Source organism: Rhincodon typus, chromosome 6 (genome assembly GCF_021869965.1).
Source record: "Rhincodon typus isolate 14 chromosome 6, sRhiTyp1.1, whole genome shotgun sequence".
Classification (NCBI taxonomy): Eukaryota; Metazoa; Chordata; class Chondrichthyes; order Orectolobiformes; family Rhincodontidae; genus Rhincodon; species Rhincodon typus.
The window spans coordinates 18,199,794-18,221,818 of record NC_063337.1 but is presented as its reverse complement, the minus strand read 5'-3'; the positions used below and the strand labels follow the sequence as shown (position 1 = coordinate 18,221,818).

At 41.7% G+C, this 22,025-nt stretch overlaps 1 protein-coding gene across 1 annotated transcript in view; it reads left to right on the top strand.

The window, feature by feature from the left end:
• The window catches only part of LOC109911306 (von Willebrand factor A domain-containing protein 3B-like), a 117,957-nt gene extending 105,824 nt beyond the window's left edge, over positions 1–12,133 (top strand). The window contains exons 25-26 of the mRNA XM_048597894.1: positions 360–457; positions 11,252–12,133. Coding sequence (XP_048453851.1) covers positions 360–457; positions 11,252–11,513 — 360 coding nt within the window. The 3' untranslated portion in view covers positions 11,514–12,133. The remainder of the gene's footprint in view (positions 1–359; positions 458–11,251) is intronic.
• Positions 12,134–22,025: the final 9,892 nt, after the last annotated feature.

Here is a 22,025-nt window from a genome sequence, read left to right as displayed (position 1 = left end):
CCATATTGAATGGCAGAGCAGAGTTGAAGGGCTGAATGGCCTACTCCTGCTCCGATTTCCTATGTTTCTAAGACATTACAGAGATAGTTAGTTAATATATTGACCACTTTGTGCGTCAGTCTGTTTGTGGAAACAAATGATTGCAAGCAAGTTGCAGGTATTAAACTGAGAGTCTGTGTGAGAATCAATCTTCTAAACAACTTTGAAAAACCTATTTTTGTCTGCTTTTGCTTAGAAATCTAATTTCAAAGTCTAGTTCATTTAGATGTGTATCATTTAAATTCACCTACAAGTGAAATGCTGTGTGTTGTGTTTTTGTTGGCGTAATTGAATCACAATGCTATGATTTGCTTTTGCAGGAACATTCATTCCGTAGCGAACTGATTAAAATCAGCAAGACGCAATATACCGACATCAGGCATTACATCCAAGAGGCTCAGATGATAGCTTGTACAACGTGAGTACTAATTAACAGTTCCCACAAATTGTTAGGGAGAAATAATCTGCCCCAGTGAATTTGAGTAGCATTCCTTTTTCTGTCAAAAGGATTTCTATAACGTGCAACCCTAAACACATCACACAAGTACCATCATTGAAGGCATTCTAGCCTGAATTTTCTCTCCCATATTAGATGCATGGGGTCAGGACAATTCACTGCTCTGCCACTTGATCTGAGAGAAAATGCCATGGAAGTTAGGGTTTTCATTCAGGAGTGACTGGGTTTTATGGGAGTCGGCTAGGTAATTCTGCAACAAGAGCAAAGGTTGAGATAACACAGTGCGGAGCTGGAGGAACACAGCAGGCCAGGCAGCATCAGAGGAGTAGAAAGGTTGACATTTTGGGCTGGGACCCTGCTTCTTCAGAAAAAAAAATTTTTTTTGTTTTCTGAACAAGGGTCCCGACCCGAAACGTCATCTTTCCTACACCCCTGATGCTGCCTGGCCTGCTGTGTTTCTCCAGCTCCACACTGTGTTACCTCTGACTCCAGTATCGGCAGTTCTTACTATCTCCAAGAGCAAAGGTTGGTGGGTTGGTGGGGTGTGGGGGGTGTTGCAGGTGCAGGCCTGCCTTGCTGCTCTGGCCTTGTGCTGCAATTTTAAAAGAAAACATAAAAGAGCCCTCCAGCCCATCACACCATGTGTGCCAGTCTATGGTACCACATGCTCCTGAACTAATACCCATGGCCCCTCAAACCCTGTGTATCAATCTAAGCCATTGCACTTGCCCACCAAGGTCTCTCATATTCTCCATGCCAATTTATTCTTCTGTACCCACTTATATGACTCTGCATGAACTCCATGCCAGCTTATGCCTCAGTATCAACCCTATAGACTTTAATTGCCTGTGTGCTAAATTAGTCCCAAGTCTGCTAGCCCAGATTCCCATCCACCACACTTTGCCTTTCCCCTGTCATGCCAACACGTCCAGTGTGCACCATGGGCAGACCTCAGGACCCATGCTGAGATGATAAAATAATGTTATCAAGTGTCTATTTAATAATTAATTTTAAAAGAGAAATGCTGTTGATTTTCTTTAAAAAGTCGTTACATTTAACTTCCTTTAATTCTTTACAAAAATAAGGATTGAAATTCATGCGCCCAATTCAAGGAGTCTTTAACTGCTTGGAGCTGTCAATCAAACTGAACTACGAGGCATTCCACTGTGATAATGGAAGGTTGTAAAGTCTGTTCTTGCAGCACTGATTCAATAATGATAATTCTCAAGCTAATGTCTATAGACAGATTTTTAAAAAACTCTCCAGATAGTATTTCAAATACATAAAGACAGGCGTTTTAAATGTGTTATCAGCTTGACACTTCACTTTGACATTTTGATAGTTTATTTTCACATTTTTTATTATTCCTTTTCACAACTCATTCTGGCAGTTTGTTTTGACACTTCTGATACTTGTTTTTGACAGAATCCTTTGACAGTATTATCTCTCCTAGGACCACAACTTTGTCTTTTCCTTTCTGTTGCTTAACTACAGATTATATCCACTGCAGTTCCCACTCTTTCAATGTTGACACCCACTGTTTGCAACATTGGTGTCCCTCTGGACATGGAGCTGAATTTACAGGTTCATAACCATCCGCCTCCACTCTGTAACATCACCCATTTCCCCCTTGCCTCAGTTCACATTTCTCTTTAATTTATTCTTGGCAAGGCCTATTCTCAGTTGTTCCGAATGGGTGGAGAATGTTGGTGGGGTGGGGGTGGGGGGGGAGGGTGGTCCTCTTCATGAAGCACTGCTGTGTGGTGATCGTGTTAGCTGAGGAATTTATTCATTGATATTGCTGAATAATAGCCATGACCTACTTACGTTAGATAGGTATGAAAGGAATCAAATAGCATGTGAGCATGCAGTGGTTGGCCAACTTAAAGCAACAAGGAACTCAAGAACTCAATGAGCCATCTGTCAAAGAAGTTGGTTTTATAATTGCTCACCCATTGTCCAGCTTTTTACTGAACTTCACTAGTCTCATGTTTCTTTCTCATTAATTATCTTTCCTTTTGAATGCAGTGCAGCAGTTTTACAATTTCCCTGTCAAATGTGCTAGTAATTTGTCTATTTAATTCACTTAAATTACACTGGTATTGTAACATTAAAATCAGGTCAATGGCTTTTAAGTAAACAGATTGCTGTTGGTATTGAATACTAATGAGCGGGAATCTGCACATGTACATGGGGACTAATTATAAGTGTGGATCTATCATATTTTGTTCACTTTCTGCACAATGCCATGCCCTTAAGTTACACAGCAGCTTCAAGATATAAAAACGTGGCACATGCATCCACAATCTATCTCCAAGCATTTCCAATTCTGCAGGCTTTAATTTTTTTTTTAAAAAGCAGAATATGAAATATATAAAAAAAAAGTTATTTGTGTTTGTATATTAGTTAGTAGTTATAGTATATGGTATAATTTGGTATTATTAATACAGTAATGCTTTCTTCAGGTTTCCGTTGAATATGCGAACATATAAATGAAGAACCAGAGGAGGCTACTGGGCTCTTCAATTCAATAAGATCATGGCCAAACTAATTTTAACCTCAACTCCTGCATATCCCTAATAATCTTTCAGCTCCTTGGTAGTCAAGAATCTATCTACCTCTGCATGAAAAATTATTTAAAGATTCTCTATCCACTGCCTTTTGAGGAAAGGACTTCGAAAGACTCAAACCTCTGAAAAAAAAATTGTCCTGATCTCTGTCTTAAATGGGTGACTCCTTACTTTTAAACTATGACCCCTAGTTTTAGATTCTCTCACAAGAGGAAACATCCACATGCACCTGGTCAAATCCCCTCAGGATCTTTATGTTATGCTTAATATGTAAGGATATGTTTCATTTAAGTCACCTCTGACTCTTCTAAACTCCAGAGAATACAGACCTAGCCAGTCTAGTCTTTCCACATAAGGCAATCCACTCATTATTAGTCTAGTAAACCTTCTCTAAATTGCTTCCAATGCATTAACATCCTTCCATAAGTATGGTGACCAGTACTGTACACAGTGCTCCAGATGTGGTCTCACCAATGCCCTGTATAACTGAAGCATAACCTCCAGACTCTTGCATTCAATTCCCCTTGCAATAAACATAGCATTCTATTAGCTTTTTTCTGATTACCTGCATATTAACCTGCTGCAATTAATGACTAGCATCCAGATCTCTCTGCATCTCAGAGCCCTGCAACCTTTCACCATTTAGATAACATGTTTCCTTTTTATTCTTTCTGCCAAAATGGACAATTTGTATTCCATTTCACAGATTTTTGCCCACTCACAAACCCTAAATATATGCTTTTGCAAGCTCTTTATGTCCTCTTCACAATTCATTTTCCTGCTTACCTTTGTGTCTTCAGCAAAGGTTCCATACCTTTGGGCCCTTCATCCTTATCATTTTTATAAATTGCAAAGAATTGAGGCCCTAGCTCTGCCTGTGGCACCCCACTCATGACATCCTGCCAACCTGAGAAAGGCCCATTTATTCCTACTCTCTGCTTCCTGTTAGCAAGCCAATCTTCTATCCATGTCAATACGTTACACCTATACTATGAGCTATGGAAACTTAAGTGCAATGCATCCAGTTATTCCTCTTTATCTACTGCACAAGTTACTTATTCAAATAACTCCAATAACTAGTTAAATATGATTTCTCTTTGACAAAACTACATTGGTTCTGCTTGATTACCTTGAACTTATCCAAGTATGCTGTTATAATGTCTTTGGTCATAGTTTCTAACATTCTCCCTACAGCAGATATTAAGCTAACTGGCTTGTAGTTTCCTGCTTTCTGCTTCCCTCCCTTTTTGAATAAATGAGTTAGATTGGCTGTTTTCCAATCTAAAGAAACCTTCCCCATATCTAGTGAGTTTTGGAAAATTAACTATCAACTGTTTCACTAGCTATATTTTTTAAGACCCTGGGATGAAATCTATCAGCACCCTGGACTTGTTAACTTGCAGTTCCAACAATTTGCTCAATACTACTTCCCTGGTAGTTGTAATTTTCTTGAGTTCCTACCTTTCAATTTCTGATTTACACCTACTTATGGCATGTTACTTGTATCCAGTCTAGTGAAGACTGATGCAAAATATCTGTTCAATATGTTGACCATCTCTTTATTTTTAATTACTAATTCCACACATTTATTTTCGTTAGAACTAACACTTAGTGTATTGACTCCTTTCTTTATTGAATATCTGAAGAAACTAGTTTTTTAGTTTTTGGGCCAACATGCTCTTATATTCTAATTTTTCCCTCTTAATTAATCTTTTAGTAATACTTCACTTTTTAAACAAAAGATTCTGCCCATTTATGTCAGTGTTGAGGAAGAAGTCTCTCAGAGGTTAATAATTTTGCGGGATTCATTCTTGCAGAAGGCCCTTGAGGCTGGGTCATTATGTATATTTAAGGCTGAGTTGGACAGATTTTTAATCAGTAAGGGGAATCAAAGGTAATGGGGAAAAGGTAGGAAAGTGAAGTTGAGGATTATTAGATCACCTTTGGCCTCAATGAATGGTGGAAAAATTCCGTGGATTCAATGGTCTACTTCAGCTCTGTCTTATGGACTTATATGAATTATCACGGCAGAAGAGCTCAAGCCCCACTAAATAGGATTAAAAAATAGGGATGACCAAAGCGTATTGTAAGTTTGGCTGACTAGACAGGGTCAAGTCAGGGTTAAGACAGGCCGAACAGAGAGACTTAGTGGTGCAGGTGCATAGTTCTTTGAAAGTGGAGCCACAGGTAGACAGGGTGGCGTTTGGCACATTGGCCTTCATTGGACAAAACATCGAGTATAGGAGTTGGGACGTCATGTTGGGGTTGTACAGGACATTGGTGAGGCTACTTCTGGAATATGGCGTACAATTCTGGTTGTCCTTATGTAGGAAAGATTTTCAAATTGAGAGGGTGCAGAAAAGACCTACAAGGATGTTGCTGGAACTGGAGGGTTTGAGATATAGGAAGAGGCTGAACAGGCTGGGGCAGTTTTCCCAGGAACATTGGAGGCTGAAGGGTGACCTTATCAAGGTTTATAAAATTATATGGGGCATGAATAGAGTGAACAGCCCAGGGTGGGGAAGTCCAAAACTAGAGGGCATAGGTTTAAGGTGAGAGGCGAAAGATTTAAAAAGGACCTGAGGGGCAACTTTTTCACATAGAGAGTGGTGCATGTATGAACAAGCTGCCAGAGAAAGTGGTGGAGCTGGTACAATTACAACATTTAAAAGGCATCTGGATGGGTATATGAATGAGAAGAGTTTAGAGGGACATGGGCCAAATGCTGGCAAATGGGACTAGGTCAGATTGGGATGTCTGGTCAATGAGGATGAGTTGGACCAAAGGGTCTGTTTCCGAGCTGTATAACCCTATAACAATGGAACAGTGTCAAATTTTGCACTTTTGCTTTGTGTAGTCTTTTTTTTGTCCATGGCGTATGATCACTGCTGGTCATGCCAGAGTTTATTGTCTATACTTAACTGCCCAGACACTAGTTAAGTGTCAATCACATTGGCATGGATCTGGAGTTACATATAGGCCAGAGGACTTTAGCGAACAAGGTGGGTTTTCATAACACTCAAAAGTGGTTCCATGAATGCTGCCGATAAGTTTTAAATTCCAGAATTTTTTCTACTGTTGAATACAAGTTTCATTATCTGCCGTGGTGTTATTTGAACTTATGTACCCAGAATATTAGCCTATGGTTCTGTATACTAGTCACTGCTAGCCACTATCACTGCTCCACTTGTGTGGATGACTAGCACATCCATCATGCGTGGTGATGGATAATTAAACAATTAACAGGAGGAGAAAGCTCCACAAACATACCTATTGTCCAAAACATTATTGAAAAAGATAAGGCTATAAAATTTACATTAGCTGTCAGCCAGAAGGGCCAGTTGGATGATCCATCTCAGCCTCCTCCTGGGGTTTCCAGAATACATATACAAGTCTTCAGTCAATTTGTTTCACTCAATTTGATGTGATATCAGTAAATGCCAGGAAACTGCAAAGGTTATGGGGCTGACAATATTCCATTAATAGCACTGAAGAGCTGTGCTCCAGAATTAGCTATGCCGAAAATGTGGATAATCATCAGGTGTGTCATGCACACAAAAAACAGGTCAAGCCAACCTAGCCCATTATTGCCCTGTCAGTCTACTTTCCATTCATGATGGAAGAGGTCATCAACATGACTGCCAACTGTCACTTGAAAAGGAATAAACTGGTACTCAATTTTGGCATCACTATGTCCACTCAACTCTTGATCTCATATGGCGTTGGTGCAAACATGGACAATAGAGCTGACTTCTGGGGGTGACGTGAGAGTGACTGCCTTTAACATCAAAGCTGCATCTGGTCAATGATGACATCATGAGCCCTAGTAAGACTAGAGTCAATGGGAATTAGGTAGAAAAGTATCCACTACTTGGAGTCATTTCTCACACAAAGAAAGACAGTTTTGGTTGTTGGAGGTCAATCATCTCAGTCCAAGGGCATCACTGTTCCCTAGGGTTTTGTCCAAGACCCAAGCATCTTCAGCTGTCTCATCACAGGTTTGCTTCCATCGTGAGATAGAATTGGAATGTTCCATGATGATTGCACAACATTTAGCAACATCTCCAATAAGAGAGTTATCTAACCATCTCATGACATTCAATAACATTGCCATCATTGAATCCCTGCAATCAACATCCTGGAATTACCATCAACCAGAAACTGAACTGGGCTAGCTATACTGTGGCTACTGAGTAGATCAGAGGCTACGAATTCTGCAGTGAGTATTTTGCCTCCTGTTTCCCCGGTGCCATATACAAGACACAAGTCAAGGGTGTGATGGAATTTGCCTGGATGAGTGCAGCTCCAATATCACTCAAAAAGTCTGACACCATCCAGGACAAAGCAGCCTGCTTAACTGGCACCACATCGTATCTGAGCAACAAATAATAAGAAAAGAAATAATATTATATCATGTGGATAACTCACATGTTTTCTATATTAATACATAAATACATTTTAAAACTTATACAGCTTAGTAAAACAAAATAAAAATGAGGTTGACTTACATGATTTAAGGTGCTTTTTTGCAGCAGATAGAATATTCTATTTTTACTCATTATGCAGTTATCGTTGGGACTGGCTAAGTGGTAGATTAGGATTGTTACTTATGAGGTTGCTGGTGAACCATTGTTGATTGGCCTAAAGTTACTTTATTTAGTGTCTTGATTAAGGGGAAGTAGCTGTTGGAGCTTCAACACTGAACATGTTTTATTGTATTCATAAAGGAACTGGATCATTCCATTAAAATACTGCTTATATTAAAGAATTCATTTCAATTAATCAATAATATAAGTACATATTGAATTACTTTATTTTATAGTATTGCACATCAAAATTCTTTGCACCTATGTATTATAAAACACATTACAATACTCAGAGATAGTAAGAAATTCTGATTTCTGAAGAAGGGTCCTGACCTGAAACATCAACTTTCCTACTTCCTAGCCTGCTGTGTTCCTCCAGCTCCACAGTACATTACAATCCTCCTTCTGTTTCCGAAGTTGTTTCTGTGCCTATCGAGGCAAGGGATGTTTGTAGTTAGAAATAGCAAACTATCTAATTTTTGATTGGAATTTCTTCTCAGTGTGTGAAGCCTTGAACTAGCAAGACAGTGCTTATTATCCATTTCTAGTTGCTCTGAGAGTTTGTTGATAGAAAGGAGGCAGGTAATGTTGCATTCAAAGAAGAAAGTATCCTTGATAAAAGCCCTGCTCTTCTGACATAATCTTAGAGGTCCCCTGAAGAAGCTGATGGAGTTACAGCTTGTTAGTACCTCCTTGGGGCTTGCTAAATGGAATCAATTGTCTCTTTCTAATATTAAACAACAGAATAATTTGGCTCATTAGTATGTGATGTCAGATGGGCAAAAGACATTGTAACAGCAACCTTAAGGCTAATGGACAGCACGGTGGCTCAGTGGTTAGCACTGCTGCCACACAGTGCAAAGGACCTGGGTTTGATTCCACCCTTGGGCAACTGTCTATGTGAGTTTCCTCCATCTGCTCTGGTTTCTTCCCACAGTCCAAAGATGTGCAGGTTAGGTGGATTGGTCATACCAAATTGCCCATAGTGTTCAGGGGTATGCAGGCTAGGAGGATTAGCCACGGGCAATGCAGAGATAAGGTGGGGTGGATCTGGGTAGGGTGCTCTTTGGAGGGTCAGTGTGGACTGAATGGCTTGCTTCCACACTGTAGGGATTCTATGGAATGGAGTTCAATTGCAAAATCTGGCAAATATTTGTAAACTGTTATTTCAACTAGGTATCATGGGATGGAGGGTAATAAGTGAATGCTAAGAGTTAGGTAGGGGAATGTGAGTTTATATTATCCATGTTAGTTAATGTTTTGGCTGTTTGTGGGATCAGCATGTGATGGGCTAAAGCAGCTGTGAAAGGATGATTTGCACAGAATGAGAAGCTGAAAGAATGAGAAGGTCATTCAACCGTGTCTTGATGGTGTGGGACATATTGTCTGGTCACTGTTTATTGTAAAAATCGATAAAGCTTGGATGGTTTGTATAACCTTGATAACAAAATCATTGGGAAAGACTGAGATGAAGGTGGGAGTAGAGGATTTTGACACCATGTCTTTGAAGTATTATTGCATGTCAATTAATATTTGGTAGTTTGGTGTTAGTGTGTGTCCAATGAACAGATGAAAGTGTAGTTTTTGTAGCCAGCCTGGAATGGTAAAGTTTGGTACCAGAGGTATAATAGTGAATTCATGATTCACTAGTAAATGAAATTTTGTTGCAATATTTGCCTGTGTTCTGTAAGGCAGTCATTTTGGATTTTGTAACAGGAGCTTATAAAAGATGGAGATCTGATTGTGCAGTTGTTACGATTGATGACTGTGCTTAAGTTAAGAATAGAACATAGAACAGTCAACCGTAGGGACTGAGGTTAATGTTTGTGTTTTAGTGGCAGTGACCAGGTTTGTAGGGGAGGTTAAAACCACTGCAGGAAATGTATTTATAATCAAAACACTAGCTAAGCTAGTCCAGTACCAAAACTGTGAACTGGGCTTTAATCATATGGTGAGAGAACTCAAACAGCAATGACTCTGCATCATGAACCTACCTATTGCAGGCATCTCTATCTGTTAGAGTGTTGGTGAAAATGGCTGGTACATGGTCATTCTGAAGACAAGCTTGCATCTCCAGTGGGTATGGAGAGCTAAGGATTTTACCAGCTGACTGGAGACTGCTGGGCAGCGGGAGGTCTCTTAGCGTCGCATCAGGAGGCACAGGGACAGAAGCCCAACCTCCTCCTGCAGTCACATGGTATAACCAATGGAGGAAATGGCAATGGTGTGGCAGTGTGCCAACCAGAGCTGGGCAGCCAATTAAACCAATAAGTGGTCAATTAATAGGCACTTGCCATCTCTTGGAGGCATGTCAGCAGGTAAAGTGTGGTGGCATCCCAGCGGGTTCTCAAGAGCAGTCTTTCCTTAATGGCCACCTTGTGGCTTAGAGTATAATAGCCACTGCCATAGCTCAGTGGGATTCAGCACTCTGGCTTGCACACCAAATTAAAAATAAAGCCTAGCTTGCTTTTGAGGCAGCGTCAAAGTTCTCCCTGCTACCTCAGCTGTGGCCACCTCCATCAATTGCACACTGAGGAGAGCAAGTTGCCAGCCATCTGATTGGCCCCACACCTCAGAAAGACGGGCTGACCCCAATGGGATGGTCGTCTTGAGAATGACCTCTTCATTGCCCAGCGATGCTAGCATCCTTCCCAGGACCACAACCATCCAACCGTGTGTGCTCAGCTTCAACCTATTTCTCCAATTGTCCCTGCTTAACATCTAATCATGTTTATAATGTGGGACTTCCTTAAAATTTGTGGGGACAATCAATGAATTTAGATTTTATTGTCCTTTTCAATTTTCTTCCCTATTTTCCTGAAAGTGCTGTTATATTTTCACATTTGCCAGCATCTAGAATCCACCCTGCCCCAATGCTTGTGCTACTGAAATCCTGTGCAATGCCTTTGCGATCTCTAAACTTGACTACATGAAAGCATTCCTGGCCTGCTCCTGTCTTCCACCCTGAGAAAAGCCTGAGATAATTTGACGCTTGGCCACTAATTTTCTTGATTGTAACAAGTCCTGTTCACCCAGCATCCTTGTGCTTTTGGTCATCTGCACTAATGTATCCTTATGTAGCTCGGTGTCAAATGCTTGATAATGTTACTGTGAAGCATTTGGGATGGCTTACTCTGTCAAAGGTGCTATATAAATCCAAGTTATTGTTGTTTCCCAAGTAGCAATTCTTTGAGTACTCAGTGCAAACCGTGAGTGTTTTCTGTTCCTTCTGCATGCGGGTTGTGGTGTAATGAGACTAAAATTAGGATGAATAACTGGTCACATGATTGACATCTGTAAAAGCGAAAATAAGCCAGTCATCAAAGAGAGAACTTTGTTCTGTTTTTACATCCCAACATCAGAATGTGCTTGAATGAACATGCCTTTTTGTTTTGTTGACCTAAGACCTGAGATGATTTCACCCAGAATACAGGTGGGAGTAAGCAGGGGTCCTTCTTGATCTGTTGAGCTTAGATCTAGAACCAGTTAGTGTATGCAACAACTGAGCCTGGGAAATAGGTTTGTGAGAGATATTAAAACTAAAACAATGTTGGATATCTTCCAGTTGCTAACACTGCATTCTTAACTGTTTCTTCCAGACCCAATGTGCAGTTTGTAAAGCCTATTCCGAAACACGTATTACAACAAGAAGCAGACTCTTCATCTTCGGAGGAAGAAAAATGCAGGGCAAAGAAAAAGGAAAGTAAAAAGCATCATGGTAGACAAAGGGATTCTAAAGATAATGATGATAATGAATGGCAATCGGCTTCTGGATCAGAGTTTGAACTAAAAGAGACAAGTTTCTCAGCTGATGAATATAGTTATGATGGTACATTGTGCTTTTGTACAGAATCGGGATAAGTGATTTCTCAACAGGATGGTGAATGCAATCAAAGGGATTCTGGTGTTAGTTTTATCAATTGCTCACATTGCTCTCATTTTGGAAGATGGCAGAACGTTCAAACTTGAAAAAGCAAAATCAATGTGACCTCCTCACTGAGCACACATGACCTGTTTTTCACACTTATGCTACTGGTGGAAGTCATCAAAGTGCTTCTGACCTTCCTCAGGAGATGTGAGGGGTTTGAGTGTCCTGCAGGGTGCACTGGTGGAAAAGCAAGATAGTAGAAATAATGACTAAAATGAAAGGAAATGTAGGGCGGAATGTTCCCCTCCCTGGTGCTGGTGAGAAAGGAAAGTAATTGGACATGTTCACCCTGGAGAGATATTTGCCACTGTATCACCAACTCAGCAATTCAGTGCTGTTTGAGAAGGATCATTGGGATTTTCTCTATACCGCCAGCAATTAAGGCCTTAAGTGGTCAATTAAGTCCCTCAACTCAGCACCTCCCTGGGTAGGGAGAAAACTGGCTGGATTTCCTGGTGAGAAACCAGGACAACCTGCCTGCCAGGTTAAGAATATAGAACATACAACAGTGCAGCACAGTACAGGCCCTTCGGCCCACAATGTTGTGCCAACCTATTATCCTACTAAGGTCAATCTACCGTGCATACCCTACATTTTACTATCCCCCATGTGCCTATCCAAGAGTCGCTTAAAAGTCTCTAAAGTATCTGACTCCACTACTACTGCCGGCAGCGCATTCCACACGCCCACCACTCGCTGTGTGAAGAACCTGCCTCTGACATCTCCCCTATACCTTCCTCCAGTTGCCTTAAAATTATGCCCCCTCTTAATAGTCCTTTCTGCCCTGGGAAAAAATCTCTGGCTATCCACTCTATCTATGCTTCTCATCATCTTGTACACCTCTATCAAGTCACCTCCCATCCATCTTCGCTCTAATGAGAAAATCCTAGCTCCCTCAGCCCTAGCTCCCTCAGTTGGCCGAAGGTGGCATCCATTTACCTCAACTGGGTGGCAATCAGTAGCACAGAAAGGGGTGCAAAATGGTCCTCTGAAAGCCAACCCTACCTTTGCTTTTGCCCCACGAACGCCCTTTCTTCTTGCAACCTCAACCCCGTGAAGCAAAAGCAAAGCTCATTACCCAGAAGGAAATACCAGTAAAACTTGTGGATGGAGACACAACTGTCCCACTCCATGTTGTTCATTTCAAAATGGAGCTCCAGTATGACTACTGGACTCATTTCCAAGTATTAATTAATTATTATTCACTGGTTTTACCCATCACTGTGCCACCACTGCATCCTTTGAATTGTATGTCTTGACCAATGGACCAATGGACAGCTTCTGCAGTGGGAAAGATCTGCAAACATATGTGATTCAGTTCCTGTTTTGGCAAGGCAGGACTCCACTGTCAAGGCCTGGGATAAGGTAGAAAACTGACTGAAGATCCCTACTCAGCTCTTAAGCTGAGCAGCACCCATTCTGATTTATCAGTCGCGAGGGGAAGGGTGGGGGATCAGTGAGTCATTTGCTACAAAACATGCTGGCTCCCACATTTCAACTGAAAACAAGAGAATGATGACCACTAAGAGAATACAAAATTGAATCAAAAGTATAGTTAATCAGCTCCTGATAGAGAAAAAGGGTAACATTTCATATTTCAGGACACATTTGGGAAGCTTTCCTTTGTATGGAAGGCACGGTGAAATTATATAAAGCCTGCAATATAGAAGAATTCCAACCTCTCCCTGAAGAGTTATAATGATATTTCAGTGCAAATATCAACCAAACAAGCACATAAGTTGAAGTCTTCAATATTTGCTCAATCTAAAATGATATTACTGTCATTTATTTATGCTTATGACTGATCTGATTTTTGTCTTTCATGTGGTGTACAATTCTTACATTTTAACAATCAACCTGAGTTTTATTCCCAAGTGGCATATTGGGGAAGAACTGCAAATTTATGCGATTCAGTTCCTGTGTTGCAATTTGCATACATTCGCACCCTATCCTGTAAAACAAATCTATGGCCCAGATAGTCATTTTTCAAATGTGCTAAAAAAATTCTTCCTGAAATCTCTGAATATTCTGGAATAATGTAAGTGAGCCAGTAACCTTTGCGCAATCCACTTTCCATTGCCAAGAGACTAAGAATTGAAAAACAGGAGTAAACTCCCACAGAAAATTGTTGGTCTTTGTTTTAATTCCCCTTCCAAGTTTGACTTTTCTCTTCTTGTCATCTTGTCAGATGAATCTCAGCGCCGTGGGTAAATTTGTTCCCACAGACTGAAATTCCCATCTGTTGTTTGTTTCTAATGCAATCAAGTTGTACTTTGTTCTGATTTTTGGCACATGAATATTAACAGAAATGCTATTTGATCACCTGTGATGTTGCTCATTTGAAAGAAAGGGAAAAAAACTGCTCCTCTTCCAGCAACAGTACGTCTTGTTTTGTTCATCACTGATTCTTGCTGTTTCCGTGGCCATAATCCAGGGATTTTCTGTCCATTCACTTTTCTGGGGAAATTCAGTACAGATGAGCATATGTTTCATATCTGATCATGAGATGTGGACAACGCTGCCTGGGCCAGCATTTATTGTTTATCCTTAAGTGCCCTTGAAAAGGTGGTGGTGAGCTGCCTCCTTGAATTGCCACAGTCTATGTGCAGTAGGTAAACCTACAATGCCCTTAGGGAGAGAATTCCAGGATTTTGACCCAACGACAGTGAACGATGTATTTCCAAGTCAGGATGGTGAATGGATTGGAGGAGAATTTGCAGGTGGTGGCGTTCCATTGTATATGCTGCACTTGTCCTTTGAGATGGAAGTGGGAGAGAGTTTAGATGGAGCTTTGGAGAATTTCTGCAGTGCATCGTGTAGATAGCACACACTGCTGCTACTGATCAGTGGTCGAGGGAGTTACTGGCACCTCATCCACAAACAGTCAAGTGGCATGCTTTGTTCGAATTGCCCAGAGTGTAGTTACGAATCAACCACTTTGCTGTGGGACTGAAGTCACATGTATGCCAAACTGGGTAAGGATGGCATGTTACCTTTCTATTAATGAACCAGACTTAATTTAAATGACAATCGACAGTGGTTGAATAGTTGCCATTAGACTGGCTGTATATTTCAGAATCAATTTTATTGTTTTCAAATTTCACCATCTGCCAGGGTAGAATTTGAACTCGTCCTTAGAAAATAAGACTGGGGTCCTGGGTCACTAGTCCAGTAATATTACCAATATGACGCTGCCTCCCCCAAACTGTGGTGTACGGTGGGTACCAGAGTAAGTCTGATGTTTGAGCAGACAGTTGGGAAAGGAGGACAGAGGTAACAGATGAAAGAGCAAACTTACAAAGATAGCCCATACAGAGATTGACAAGAAAAATGGAGAGAAGTAAAGAGACACCAAAGAAAATATGAGTGAATTCTACAGATAGGAAAATAAATGTAAAACAGAAAAACATAAAGAAGAACATGGGGCAAATTCCTCCATTTGAGAGTTTGAGGGAAGTGATATGTTGCAACGTAATTTTGATGATAGGTAGCAGTTTTAATATCCCAAATACCAGATAAATCTGAAAAGTAAGAAGCTGTGACATGTTGTTTCCAACACTGGCTAACTGGCAGGAAGCAAAAGGGTAATGGCTCAGTGGAAAGCTGTTTCTACAAGGGCTCCACAAGCTCAGTGCTAAGTCCTTTCCTGTTTGCTGTAATCCGTTGTTTAGACTTAAATGCGAGGGTCATGCTTAAGAAGTTTGCAAAAGATAGAAAAATTGGTCATATGATTTTTGATTGTGTACACTAAAGGGAGATGCCAATGGTATGGACATGCTAATGTCAGGTGGGCAGGAGGGTGGCTTATGGATTTCAGTCTGAATACCTGTACAATGTGTTCGGGAAGACAACAAGGGAATGCACAATAAATGGGAGGATGCTGAGAAGTATGATGGGATATTGGAGGGTGTATCACAGTTCCATGGAGATAGGGCAGATGATCAAGAAGGCAAGTGGAATGCCTTCCTTTATTGGTTGAGGGTTAGAATTTAAGAATTTAAGAGAGGTTATACTTAATTAAACATTAGTTAGACCACAGCTAGAATGCTATGTAAACTTCTGAGCACCACATTCCAGGAATGGACAAGAGGGTATAGCCTCAAGATTAGAGGGAGCAGATTTAGGACTGAACTGAGAAGGAATTTCTTCACCCAGAGGGTTGTTAATCTATGGAATTACTTGCCCAGTGAAGTAGTTGACGCTAATTCAGAAAATGCTTTTAAAAAAAGGTAGATTTTTTTTGAACAATAAAGGAATTAAGGGATACGGTGAGAACGCGGGTAAGTGGATCTGAGTCCACGAAAGGATCAGCCATGATCTTATTGAATGGCGGAGCAGGCTCCTAGTTCTTGTGTTCTTGTGTGAATGATGTAATTGCACTATAGGGGACAGAGGAGACTTAGGAAAAGTTGGCATCAGGAATGGAGATTTTTGATGGCAGGGAATGGTTGCAAAATCTGGGGTTATTTTCTTTGGAACAGAGGCTAATTGCAGTATGCAAAATTATGAGAGGCTTAGATAGAGTGGAAATAAATAATGTATTTCTCTCGGTAGGGAGGTCAGTAAGCAGGAAGTATAGATTTATACTAATTGGCAAATGATCAGAGAGGAATTGAGGAGCGACTTTCCAATCTAGATGATGATGGGGTTCTGGAACTCAATGCCTGAAAGAATAGCAATTGAAGAAATCACTCAGAGATCTGTGGACTTGCACCCTAATGTTCCCCTGTAACATGGTAAGGGCTAGTAGGTCCTACTTTTTCATCTTTGACTAGGTCAAAATCCACAGCATCAAGACAGACCTCTTAAACAGCATCCCTTAGTACTCAGCAGCCTCTGTGGCTTCCACTTTTTGAATGTAGTCTGCAGTCAACGCTAACAATGAAGATTGTGCTATCTGAGATTTATCCACATGAGACCTTGTCCAAAGTTGGGAATTTTATGTATGTCATGATCGATCAATCTGCTTGCCCTCTTTGATACTGAATTTTAATACTTGCCCTCTGATGGAAATGTTATATTACAGTATTTTCACATTAAATACACTCCTGGTGTCAGTGCTCAAAAATATTACATGGGTAAACTCCAGTAGATGTCACTTAACAGCCCCAAATCCTGAAGAACACATCAACTGCAGCAATTTCAACATTTACACCTCTTAGATTGCAGATCTTACCGATCATTGTGAATTTTTTAAATCAGTGTTCAAGCTTATTGTAAATAAATATTGTACAAATGAGTTAACCACCTGCATGTTGTCTTCTCACTGAATAACTTCAAATCCATGATTACAATTTTGTTCTATACATTCATGCTCTCAAATGTAGGGCTAAACTTGACCAACCACCATGTAGTTTAGAAATCAGTGAACTATTTGCAGCTGTTTAGTGGAGATGGGTAGGGCAGGATTTTATGCTTCCCTGTTGTTGGGTTCAAAGACAAGGCTGGACTGTAAAATCCAACAGTTAGCCTCCTGCTCCCTGACTAGGCCTGTGAAGGCTCTTAGGTGATTAATGAATGGCCTCTTCAAGGCCTCATCTTACCGTCACCAACATTTTAACCTTGACAATGGGAAGAACACATCACATGGGAAGCCCAGTAACTTCAGCAGGGAGTTGGGAAAGGAATTGGGACCTACATTGCAGACCCCATCGTAGGCAGATCCCCCTCTGCTCACTCCTCCCTCCAACTTTTAACCTTCATTCTTGAACCTGCCCTCCCAGTTCACCTCACTTGGACCACACACCTTGGCGTTACCTCAGTTTGAGGGGTCTGCCCTGTGCCGACACTGCTGGGCCAACAGAGCTGTCAGTTGTGAAATCTTCTCCTGGTGTTATATTGCTGCCGGGCAATGGTCAGGCTTGTGGGTAGGTTCACCAGCCTCATGGTTACCAACTGTTCAGCCAGTTTGGGCTGGGCAACATGGTATCCTATAAAATTTAGATGTTACAATCATGATGAATGCAGGAGGTGTCACCTTCACCATTTTCTAATGATCATAAGACCGTAAGAAATAGGAACAAGCGTAGGCCATGGCCTCTCAAGTCAGCTCTGTCATTTGATAGGATCACAGCCATTCCAAAATTCCTCATGTCCACTTTCCTGCCTTTACTGAAGAAGAATCTATCTACCTTGGCCTTAGCTATACAGAAATATTCTATCTCCACAGCTCTATGTGGCAAGGAATTCCAAAGATACTCAACCCTCTGAGATAAGAAATGCCCCCTCATCTCACTGTTAAATTGGCACCCCTTTATTCTGAGACAATGCCCTCTGGTCCTAGATTCTTCCGTGAGGGGCAACATCCTCTCAGCATTTACCTTGTCAACCCCTTAAGAATCCTTGTTTCAATGAGATCACCTCTTATTCTTCTAAACTCTAGCAAGTAAAGTACCAATTTGTTTAGTCTTTGCTCATAAAACAATCCCTCCATTCGAGGGATGATCCAAATACATCTTCCCTGCATTGCCTCCAATGAAATGATATCTTTCCTTAAATAAGGAGATAGTAAAGGCATGATAATGATTGATGTGTAATCAGAATAATAATTTCTCTGCTTTATTCTTTTCATGATCACAAATTTAACTCTGAATTCAAAACAACAAATGGTTGCTCCACTTCTTCATTCCCTCCTTCATGCACTCCTACCTCAGCCCCCTCTGCCTCACAGCCATACTTCTTAATACAGTTTGGAGCTCTGATGTCCTCAGGTCTCTCTACCTCACTAATACCAAGTCATTGCCCTCAGTTCCTGTCTGCCTCTTCAACAGAAGGAGCATCCCCAGGTCAGACTCATGCATTTATAGTAACCAGAGAAAAAAGGGAGGAATTGCACCAGGCCCTAAGAGAGTGGAGGAAACACCTGGAGGACTGTGCAATGTGTAAATATTTAATATTATGCATAGAATCCCTTCAGTGTGGAAGCAGGCCAGTTAGCCCTTTGAATCCATATCAACTCTCCAAATATCATCCCAACTCACCTCACACCACCCCCCACCTCCCCCCCCCCCCACCCCTCCCCCCCCACCACCACCACCACCACCACCACGACCCTGCCACATCCTGTCCCTGTAATCCTGCATTTCCCGTGGCTAACCCACCTAGCCTGCACATCCCTGGACATTATTGGCAATTTAGCATGGCCAATCTGCCCAACCTGCACATCTTTGGACTGTGGGAGGAAACTGGAGCACCCGGAGGAATCACATGCAGACACAGGGAGAACATGTAAACTCCACACATTCACCTGAGAGTGGAATCAAACCTGAGCCCCTGGTGCTGTGAGGCAGCAGTGCTAACCAATGAACCGCAGTGCTGCCCCTTCAACAGATATACCAATAGTAATATATAATTATAGCAATACAATTATACAAATAGTAATTTGAGATCTCTGGCTCGAATTCCAATTCTCTAGAACATGGTTAACACCTAACAACTGATCCAGTGACTCAGAAATGTAGTTATAATGCTTGTTCCCTTTAAGGTCTGTTTGTACGAAAAATATCTGTAAATGAATTGCACAACAGAGCATAAACCCAAATTCAATAAATGATAAAGTCTTTCAGTCCAGTAAAATATCTATGCTTTTAGGCACAATTTAGCCAACTTTTGAACTGTAGACACTTAAGGAATTTTTGATTTTCAGGGCTAGGTATTTAAAATATCAAATTGTGCACTGGGGTAGAGAAAGAGGCAATAATATTACAATACAGACGTCAAAACATCACTTCCTTGATTCTATATATAAAAAAAATCCTTTGATGTGCACTTTTTTCAAATGCTTACGGAAAAACTAAAATAGAATAGAATTTGGCCATTCTGCCCATCAAGTCCACACTTACTCTCCAAAGAGCATCTCACCCAGCCCCATTCTCCTACCCTATCCCTGCAATCCTGCATTTCCCATGGCTAACCCACACATCCCTGGACACTATAGGGTTATTTAGCATGGCCAATTCACCTAACTTGCACATCTTCGGACTGTGGGAGGAAATCAGAGCACCCAGAGGAAACCCATGCAGACACAGGGAGAACATGCAAACTCCAAGCAGACCATGGGACCAAGGGTGGAATTGAACCTGGGCCCCTGGCACTGTGAGGCAGCAGTACTAATCACTGAGCCACTGTGCCTCTAAGTACAGCATATCTACAGGTTCCCCTTTATCCGTCTTGTGTGTTATTTCCTCACACAATATCAAATAGGATAGTTAGACATGATCAGTGAAACAGGGTTAAGGGACATGAATTTGCTTTGGGGCTGTACAAGACCATAAGAGTATGTGGGTGGAGAGGCATGGGTTGACATTGAGGGTGCAAGGGCCGTTAATAAGCAGATGGAGGTATTTTTGTTACATTCATTTCTTTGTAGTTTTTAAAAGTACCAATGCATCAGGGTATATCTTCCTCCCAGCCCAGCCCTGCACCTGGCACCCTGCATATTTGTTCTGCAATTGACCACCATGACTCCCGTAAACCTCACTCACTCTAACCACCCAATTGGGAGAAAAATCTGAAGTACTTGCATACTTTCTACCAGGTTGGAACTGAGTTCAAAGTCAGTGGTTCCTGACCCAAGAGTGAAAATTCAGGTCAAAATGTTTATCTGGAGTAAGGGCCTTAGGTGACAATTATGAGTTCTTTTTTAATCTTGATGTACATCTTTGTTGCACCAGTGCAACAGAAGAATGCACTAAAAATATTTGTTTAAAAATGGAACTTTGATACTGCATTGAGTTGGAAAATAATGAAAAAATACATTTGACAGGAGGCTTGATTTCAGGCTAAAGTGATGAGATAAAAGCTCCTTGAGTCCACTGATTGCAAGGGCTTTTTGTTTAATTAACTTGGACATTCTCAACTCAATTGCCCGTGACCATTCGATTATTTTTAGCACCAACCTGTAAGTTTTTTATCCTGGTCTTGGCTGCTCTGAAACACGGCATTCCATTCATCAATATCCCCCATTGGTCATGATCAAATGCACTGAAGAAAAGTGCTGCAAAGAAATAGGGAAAGAAACCAAATGCAATTAAGTATTAAAGAGGGTTTTGCAAATTCAGACACAGGAATTAGTTAATGATTACAAACAAAACAATAACAAAAACATAGCAGTAAAAAATACATTGTTCTTCACTAAATTAACATCTCAAATAACTTGAGGCTGATCTACTTAACTTTCATTTGCATAAGTTATATAGTAAAGAAAGGCACCTGGAGCACATTGTTAGAAATAATTATCAAACCAGCCAAATTTGTAAATAATGGACTGGTAAAAAATATATATAAAAATGGAGATAACAAGGTGTAGAGCTGGATGAACACAGCAGGCCAAGCAACATCACAGGAGCAGGAAGGCTGACGTTTCGGGCCAAGACACTTCAACAGAAATGGGGGAGGGGAAGGCGGTTCTGAAATAAATAGGGAGAGAGGGGGAGGCGGATAGAAGAGGGATAGAGGAGAGGATAGGTGGAGAGGAAACAGACAGGTCAAAGAGGCGGGGATGGAGCCAGTAAAGGTGAGTGTAGGTGGGGAGGGAGGGAGGAGATAGGTCAGTCCAGGGAGGACGGACAGGTCAAGGGGACAGGATGAGGTTAGTAGGTAGGACATGGGAGTGCGGCTTGAGGTGGGAGGAGGGGATAGGTGGGAGGAAGAACAGGTTAGGGAGGCGGGGACGAGCTGGGCTGGTTTTGGGATGCGGTAGGAGGAGGGGAGATTTTGAAGCTTGTGAAATCCACATTGATACCATTGGGCTGCAGGGTTCCCAAGCAGAATATGAGTTGCTGTTCCTGCAACCTTCGGGTGGCATCGTTGTGGCACTGCAGGAGGCACTGAGGAGATCTGAGGAATGGGAGGGGGAGTTGAAATGGTTCGCGACTGGGAGGTGCAGTTGTTTATTGCGAACCAAGCGTAGGTGTTCTGCAGAGCGGTCCTCAAGCCTCCGCTTGGTTTCCCTGATGTAGAGGAGGCCACAACGGGTACAGCGTATGCAGTATACCACGTTAGCAGATGTGCAGGTGAACATCTGCTTGTTGTGGAAAGTCTTCTTGGGGCCTGGGATGGGGGTGAGGGAGGAGGTGTGGGGGCAGGTGTAGCACTTCATGCGGTTGCAGGAAAAAGTGCCGGGTGTGGTGGGGCTGGAGGGGAGTGTGGAGCGGACAAGGGAGTCACGGAGAGAGTGATCCCTCCGGAAAGCAGATAAGGGTGGGAGGGAAAAATGTCTTTGGTGGTGGGGTCGGATTGCAGATGGCGGAAGTGTCGGAGGATGATGCGTTGGATCCGGAGGTTGGTGGGGTGATACGTGAGGACGAGGGGGATTCTTTTTTGGTTGTTATTGCAGGGACGGGGTGTGAGGGATGAATTGCGGGAAATGCAGGAGACACGGTCGAGGGTGTTCTTGACCACTTCCGCCATCTGCAATCCGACCCCACCACCAAAGACATTTTTCC